Raw genomic sequence first — 6,890 nt, 5'->3', positions numbered from 1 at the left:
ATGATGATGATGGAGGTGATGATGATGGAGGTTAAATGATGATGATGATGATGGAGGTGATGGAGATGATGATGGAGATAATGATGATGATGATGATGATGCATCTCAACTCAAACTTGTCAGCAGTCACTCAACAACAACCTTGAAGATCTCCTGGCTGCACGTGAATAACCGACCCATCCCTCCCTCCTCCACCACTGATGCCACCGCCATCGCTCCTCCCCTCTCTCCCTCTCTCCCTCCCCCCCTCCCCCTTCCCCTCTCTCCCTCTCTCTTTCTCCCTCCCTTACGCTCAGCTCCTCTTCCCCTCCCCTTCCCCACTCCTCCCTCTCTTTCCTCGCTCACTGCCTGCCCTTGTCAGTGCTCATGGCGATCGTGGGCGGGGGAAACGTCCTTGTCAATCTTGTTGACTCGCAGGTCGAGCACGAGCCATCGGACGAGGTTCTTGCACAGCTGGTCAAAGTCTTCCGCAGCGTCTTCGAAGTTGAAGTTGAGCACATCAGGTTAGGGGGGAAGGAGAGTAGCAGGAGCAGAACACAGGAGTAGCAGGAGATTGAGGCGGGCGAGGGAGCAGGAGGGCAAGAGGAGGAGGGGAGGAGGGGAGGAGGGAGGGAGAGGAGGAGGAGGAGGAGGAGGAGGAGGAGGAGGAGAAGGAGAGTTGGTGATCTATTGGCAGGTGCACCAGGGACACGAGGGCTCAGGACATTCACGGTGCTCCTGGCGGCTTATGGGTGCTGGACTGACGGGCTCTGTCAGGCCGGCTCGAGGATGCTGAGATCTCCTTGGATACGAACTCTCCTGCTCCTCTCTCTCCTGCTCCTCCTCGCAACTTCCGTCTCGTCGTCATGTCAGACTTCCAGCGGCTGCAAGTTGAGACGCAGGTCAAACCGCCAGCCCTCCTCGTCCCTCCACTCCTACCCTCTCACTTCGTCCGCTCCTCCTGCTCGTCCTCTTGCCTTTCGTTTTCCTTCTCCCCCTCTCCTCCTCCCTCGTGCACCTCCTCCTCATCCTCCTCCTCCTCCTCCTCCTCGTTTTATTTTCCCTTCAGATCGCCTGGGAGTTGCTACAGCCGTCTAAAAGGAGTTGCGGCATTACTTTCTTCTCCTCTCCCCTCCTTCTCCCTCCTTGTTCCGGTAGGAGGACCTGCGGCTCGCGTGCTGCCTGACCTCTTGCCAGGTCGCAACGTCTGCTTCCTCCTCATCACGAGATACTCGTGGGAGCAGCTGAGGGTTCAGACGAGAGATGAGGTCTTGTTCTCACTCACACTTCAGCATCTCAAGGTTGAACTGCCTTCCTCCTGCTTCCCTTCCTCCTACCCCCTCCCCTACCCCATCGTCCTCGTCCTCTTCCTCTTGCTCCTTCTGCTTCTGCTTCTGCTTCTGCTTCTGCTTCTCCTTCTCCTCCTTCTCCTTCTGCTGCTCCTCCTGCTCCTTCTCCTCCTGATCCTACCGCCAGCTCGCAGCAGACCTCGCCCTCCTCGACTTTGTAGCCAGCGCAAGAATCTTCTCCTCCTCGGTCAGCCCCACCTGATCCTCCAGCTCGGGATGACTGTTGGCTGCAGCTGCTACTCCGGCTGCGGGAGAGAACAGAAAGAGCCTTCCTCGATCCTTCTCTCCTCCGCTACATCCGCGACCTGGTGCGAGGAAGCGGAGGAAGGGATGAGACAAGAGCAGGCAATCGGCAGCTCGAGGAGGAGCACGAGGGAGCAAGAACGGATGGAGGAGGACGAGGGGGAAAGAGGAAAAGTGGGAGGCAGGAGGAGGCAGGAGGAGGAGACAGGAGGAGGCAGGAGGAGGAGGAGGGAGGAGGAGCAGCCGCAGAAACTCGCAGAGTCTCATGTTCCATCAGGTTCAAAACGTGCGAGGGAACCACCAGCTTTCTCGTCCTCTCTCACCGAAAGCGACGAGCATGCTAGAGGTATGCAGGGGGATGAGGAAGAGCAGGGGTAGGGGCAGGACGAGGACGAGGACGAGGACGAGGACGAGGACGAGGATGGGGAGAGGGAGGAGGAAGGGTGGCAGTGGGGATGGGGCGGGGGAGAAGCTAGAGGAAAGGAAGAGAAGGGTCTTTCGTGTGAGCTAACAGTGAAGCAAGATCGCTGCGAGACTGGCGAGCACCTGCTGCTCTGAATCTGCTCACGGTACTCCACCACCACCACCACCCCACCACCTCCTCCTCCTCCTCCTCCTCTTCAATTTCCTCCTCCTCTTCTTCCTCCTCCTCCTCCTCCTCCTCCTCCTCTGCTCTTGACATGCCGCAGACTCGTCGGAGGATGACTTCTGCACTCCTGCTCTCATTGCTGGTTTCTTCGGGCCCGTCGTAGCTCACCGGTACCTTCTCCTCTCCTCCCCAGTAGACTGTCTCTACTGACCCTTCCTCTGCTGCTGCTGCTGCTGCTGCTGCTGCCCCCGCCCTTTCTCTCTGCAGTCTCGTCGCTGCTACGCCGATGGACGGAGACCTCAATGTGCAGGAGACGGTGATAGGGAGAGCGCTAGAGGAGGAAGCGTCTCCCTTGTGATGATCAACGAGAAAGATGAAGAGGAGGAGGTGGGGATGGGACTGATTGAGCGGCAAGAAACGTGAGAAAGAAGCAGCAAGACTCAGGAGAGTGGAAACGGAAGGAGGGGGAAAGTTGAGGGAGCGGGTGGGGGATCAGCAGGATGAGAGGCAAGTGCGAAGAGAGGGAGGGAGAGGGCGGAAGGGGATGAGAGGAGGAGGAGGAGTTAATGTCATTGTTGAAGCTCATGTAATGAATTGTTGCACTTTACTTGCTGTATCCGACGTCGCGGATGGGGTACTGGTAGAAGGTTCCCTTGGTCTCCTGCTCTCCCCGTCAGACCCTGCGGTATATCACCCGCCTCTCCCTCCTACCTGGACGATGCGATCAGCGAGCTCGACGAACTTCGGGTCGTCACGTCTGAGCTTGGTCTGCATACGCTCGTCAGAAGGAGGCGATAGAACCTCCGCTGCTTCACCTGCTTGACCTTGACGAGCATCTCATCGTTCTCGTCGTTGGACTTGGGGCCAGTGTACTCCTTGTTCACGTGCTCGGCGCAGCCACGGTGATCGAAGACGGTGATCTGAAAAGGAGAGCGAGTCAGGTGCTGGAGTGGAAGGGAGGGAGCAGAAGCAGAAAGAGGGAGGAATAGGCAGAGAAGAGGCCAAGGAGGAGGAAAGACTTGATGAGCAAGAGATCCACTGACCACAGGGGCGAAGTTCTTGTTCTTCATCTCGACCTCACGCTTCTTCTGCGCATACCCGATACCAGGAGCGGGCTGGGCAAAAACGGGGGCAGCGGTGAAGAGAGCAGCAGCGGCAGCTCCGGCCTGGACGATCTCACGGCGGGAGACAGACTCGGCCTGCATGGCGACGCCGCGCAGCCCCATCTACCGAGGAAGAGAATGTTAGCAAGAGTGTCCGGCAAGATCCATGGGCTCTCCCACTCACTACAATGTGGCAGATAAACAAAGAGGACAAAACAAAGAGGACAAACTTTCAAATAGACTTTCGAGCATGCAAAAAAGAGGACAAACTTTCAAATAGACTTTCGAGCATGCATGTTCAAATGCATTGAGATTATCTTTGCATGAATCAGACAACAAGAAGGAACAAAACCATCAAAATAGAACTAGAATCTGACACCAGCACTCTCTTTCGACAGCAGATTCAGTTCAACCCTCAGCCATGAACAAGTCTTTCCCTAGCTACAGCAGCGAGAAGCCTAGGTCTATCATCGGGACACCTGCTCTTGCCATCCTTCTTTCCGTCTCCTCACTTCTCGCTTCACTTCACTTCATGTCTCTCAACCATCCTTACTCCCCTCTACTGTCACATGAATTCTTTTCACTTCGTTCTAATAGAACGTCTGATGAACGAGAGCAAGGGACTGGCTCCTCCACTTGTCTCCTGCTCCTCTCATCGTCCTCTTCCTGATCTCATCCTTCGCATCTCACCTGGGGGGCTGGGCTGAAGGCAGCGGCGGAGGCAACGACGGCGGCAGCGACGGTAGCACGGAGCATGGCGATGGCAAACGACGACGACGCTTCTCCTAAACTTACACGTTTACCACCCCACCCCTTCTTCCCCTTATCACCCTACCCCTTCGGATGAGACCCTCCGGTACCAGGACACATAACCCCTGATTTTGAGTTATACCACCCCCTTATAATTGAATGACAATCAGACCCTACCCCAATTTATGTACCCCCACCCACATGTTTCACGAGTACCCCACCCCTATCAAAACATTGTTTCAGTACCCCACCCCTCTGTTGTCCTGATCCTATGACGGCCTCCACCCCACCCTTCAACTACATTCTTGTACCCCTGTAAGTACCGTGAACATCACCGGTAGTAATCATGTGACGAGGACCCACCCATATATGGTACCCCTCATTTCTCCTGAAAATGTACCGGTACTTGAAATACAGTTAGGACCCCATTGGCCCGCTGTGGCAGGGTGTCTGACCCCTTTTTTGCGAGGCTGCCTCAGAGTCCCGGGCTTCCAGGAGTCCGGGCCGCGGGGGCCGGCCGCCGGGGGCCGCCCAGTCGCCCGGCGCCGGGGCGGGGGGACTTGCCCGCGGCCTGTCGGACAGGCTGTAGTAGCTCACCCCGTGGCCGGGCACGCCGGTAGCGATACTGACACAGGCTGGTCGCCGGACCCGGCGGCGCCGGACGCCGGTCCGACTGGACCGTACCGCCGTTGATCGCCGAGTCGCCGGGACCGGGCCTCGGGCGGCCCGCCGGGGCGGCCGGCCGACATACGTGACGCCACTGGCTGGCTCACCAGGTGACTAATTTGAATCCCGATCCGGGACGGAGTAGTACACTGGCAAGCCAGTGCCGGACTCCCGGACTCGGACCGTCCCCGGTGTCGCTCAGAGTCGACAGTAACGGCTTAGTAACGGTCACGCCGTCCGAGACCGGACGGTGTCAACTTATGGGTCTCAAAAAGTTTGACCTGCGGGGGGATGAGGGGAAGGCGAAAGAAGAAAATGACAGGCGGCGTACCTGCGATGATAGGGGGAGAAGAGAAGGAGAGGGAGCGAGGGAGAGAGGGAGAGAGAGGGAGAAAGGGAGGGAGAGGGAAGGAGGGAGGGAGGGAGGCAGAGGGAGAGGCAGAGGGAGAGGGAGATGGAGAGGGAGAGGCAGATGCAGAGGCAGAGGGAGAGGGAGAGGGAGGACGCGAAGAAGGACGCGAAGAAGGCACAGTGAGTAGGACCGAGGAAGTCAAGGACGGAGATGCAGGAGAGAGGTAGGGCAAGGAGAGGAGGTCGTGGGGGGTAGTGTATAGGTAGTAGAGAAGGAGCTATCAGATCGCAGAGGAAATCGTCTGCCGTCTCCTGACCCTCTTCTCACTTCAGCAGGAGCTGGCTTGCGCTCAGGCCGTCGCCGAGCGGCTCTCCCGGTCTGCTTGCAGCAGCTACTCCTGACAGGCAGGGAGGGTCGACGCGCTCGCTGGGATCAGAGGCAGGTCGCAACGATGAAGGGGAGGAACAAGATGCTGCTCTCTGCTCAAAAGCAGGCGCGACAGCGTCTCGAGTCCTCCGCCACCGTCGGGTCGATGACGTCGCTCGAGGCCTCCCCGCAGTTCCGCTCCAACAAGCTACTGGAGGTGAGGTACAAAGGTGAAGTGCGAAGGGCCATGGGATGGAAGCGAAGAATCTTCGGCATCGGACCCAAACTCCTCGGCATCCCCGGCTCCCGCATGGTACACCCGGAGTCGCTGTTCGCTCAAGGGGTCGCCCTTCTCTCTGCCCTGCTCCTCATCTACTCTGCCATCGTGACGCCCGTCATCGTCGGCTTCTACTGGCACACGGACTGCTTCCGCTCCCCCACCCTAGAGTTCGACATGCTCGTCGACGTGTTCTTCCTCCTCGAGATTGCCTTCACCTTCTTCTGCGGCGCCATGGTCAAGGGCCGCTACTGTGACGACGCCTCGACCGTCGCCTCCTCCTACCTGCGCGGGTCGTTCTGCTTCGATGTCATCACCTCCATCCCCGTCTCGTGGGTTGAGTTCTTCACGCTCCGCAAGTGCGAAGAGGGAGGTGGAGGGTCCAAGTCCAGCCTGCGGGTGGTGCGAGTGGTGAAGCCGCTGCGGCTGTTCAAACTGCTGCGAGTGATCAAGGCCATGAAGATCCTGGCGATCCTGGACCGCATCGAGTCGTATCTCAATCTCCCTCCCTTCATGTTCCGCATGCTCCGAGTCTTCTGCATCGTCGTCTACGTCGTCCACATGACCGCATGCACCTACTGGCTGGTCAAGGAGCTGACGCACAGCCGGGAGGAGACAGACGCCTGGTTCCTGAGCCTCTTCAGCGAGGGCTCGGGGGTCGAAGCAGGAGATCTGTTTCACCAGTACGTCCTCGCTACCTACTTCATCAACACCATCTTCTCCACCGTTGGGTTCGGCGACGTCGCGCCCGACAACTCCGAGGAGCGAATCTTCTGCGTGTTCGCCATGTACCTCGGCACCATCGTCTTCGGTACCCTCCTCTCTGAGGTTGAGGCTGCTGTGTCGCAGCTCCGAAGGTCCTCCTGCTCCTGCTCCTGCTCCTGCTCCTGCTCCTCTTCCTCTTCCTCCTCGTCCTCGTCCTCCTCTTCCTCGTCCTCTTCTCCCCCCTCCTTCCATCTCCTCATCTCCTCCCTTCCCATCCTCCTCTCACGGCTCGTCAGGTTCACGAGGAGCAAGGGGAGGATACTTCAGCAAGTCCGCGACTTCTTGCGGGGAAACCACGTCCCCCCTCGCATCGAGCAAGCCTCCATCAACTGGGTTGACTTTGACTATGCCTTCCGCTTCGAGCACAACAACAAGGTCCCTCTCCCTCTCCCTCTCCCTCTCCCTCTCCCTCTCCCTCTCCCTCTCCCTCTCCCTCTCCCTCTCCCTCTCC

At 58.4% G+C, this 6,890-nt stretch overlaps 4 protein-coding genes across 4 annotated transcripts; 3 read left to right on the top strand and 1 right to left on the bottom strand.

The window, feature by feature from the left end:
• Positions 1 to 366: 366 nt before the first annotated feature.
• GUITHDRAFT_110677 (hypothetical protein) lies at positions 367 to 1,530 on the top strand (the record flags this gene model as incomplete). Its single annotated transcript, XM_005830185.1, has 6 exons — positions 367 to 503; positions 677 to 711; positions 757 to 881; positions 1,049 to 1,133; positions 1,177 to 1,280; positions 1,456 to 1,530. 6 exons carry the CDS (start codon positions 367 to 369, stop codon positions 1,528 to 1,530), a joined length of 561 nt encoding a protein of 186 aa, XP_005830242.1.
• A 370-nt stretch (positions 1,531 to 1,900) lies between these two features.
• On the top strand, positions 1,901 to 2,528 carry GUITHDRAFT_153304 (hypothetical protein). The gene is made up of 4 exons (XM_005830184.1): positions 1,901 to 1,917; positions 2,095 to 2,140; positions 2,261 to 2,330; positions 2,428 to 2,528. The coding sequence occupies exons 1-4, from the start codon at positions 1,909 to 1,911 to the stop codon at positions 2,516 to 2,518; spliced, it is 216 nt and encodes a 71-aa protein (XP_005830241.1). The 5' UTR covers positions 1,901 to 1,908; the 3' UTR covers positions 2,519 to 2,528.
• Positions 2,529 to 2,729: 201 nt separating this feature from the next.
• CPEA13 (phycoerythrin alpha subunit 13) lies at positions 2,730 to 4,038 on the bottom strand. Its single transcript, XM_005830183.1, has 5 exons — positions 3,954 to 4,038; positions 3,204 to 3,386; positions 2,976 to 3,080; positions 2,872 to 2,928; positions 2,730 to 2,821 (listed from the first exon to the last, which is right to left on the bottom strand). The coding sequence occupies exons 1-5, from the start codon at positions 4,017 to 4,019 to the stop codon at positions 2,765 to 2,767; spliced, it is 468 nt and encodes a 155-aa protein (XP_005830240.1). The 5' UTR covers positions 4,020 to 4,038; the 3' UTR covers positions 2,730 to 2,764.
• Positions 4,039 to 5,482: 1,444 nt separating this feature from the next.
• GUITHDRAFT_140581 (hypothetical protein) lies at positions 5,483 to 6,777 on the top strand (the record flags this gene model as incomplete). The annotated part of the gene is made up of 2 exons (XM_005830182.1): positions 5,483 to 6,502; positions 6,676 to 6,777. The coding sequence occupies 2 exons, from the start codon at positions 5,483 to 5,485 to the stop codon at positions 6,775 to 6,777; spliced, it is 1,122 nt and encodes a 373-aa protein (XP_005830239.1).
• Positions 6,778 to 6,890: the final 113 nt, after the last annotated feature.

This window comes from Guillardia theta, assembly GCF_000315625.1.
Source record: "Guillardia theta CCMP2712 unplaced genomic scaffold GUITHscaffold_47, whole genome shotgun sequence".
Classification (NCBI taxonomy): Eukaryota; class Cryptophyceae; order Pyrenomonadales; family Geminigeraceae; genus Guillardia; species Guillardia theta.
This window is presented reverse-complemented; position numbering and strand designations above follow the sequence as displayed.

Excerpts from the sequence above, each read along its gene's own strand:
- GUITHDRAFT_153304 (XM_005830184.1), top strand. Across the intron at positions 2,141-2,260 it reads CTGCTCTGAATCTGCTCACG|ACTCGTCGGAGGATGACTTC; the intron begins GTACTCCACCAC and ends GACATGCCGCAG. Across the intron at positions 2,331-2,427 it reads GGGCCCGTCGTAGCTCACCG|TCTCGTCGCTGCTACGCCGA; the intron begins GTACCTTCTCCT and ends TTCTCTCTGCAG.
- CPEA13 (XM_005830183.1), bottom strand. The coding sequence starts at position 4,019 with ATGCTCCGTGCTACCGTCGCTGCCGCCGTCGTTGCCTCCGCCGCTGCC. Across the intron at positions 3,081-3,203 it reads ACAAGAACTTCGCCCCTGTG|ATCACCGTCTTCGATCACCG; the intron begins GTCAGTGGATCT and ends TCTCCTTTTCAG. Across the intron at positions 2,929-2,975 it reads TGCTCGTCAAGGTCAAGCAG|ACCAAGCTCAGACGTGACGA; the intron begins GTGAAGCAGCGG and ends GAGCGTATGCAG.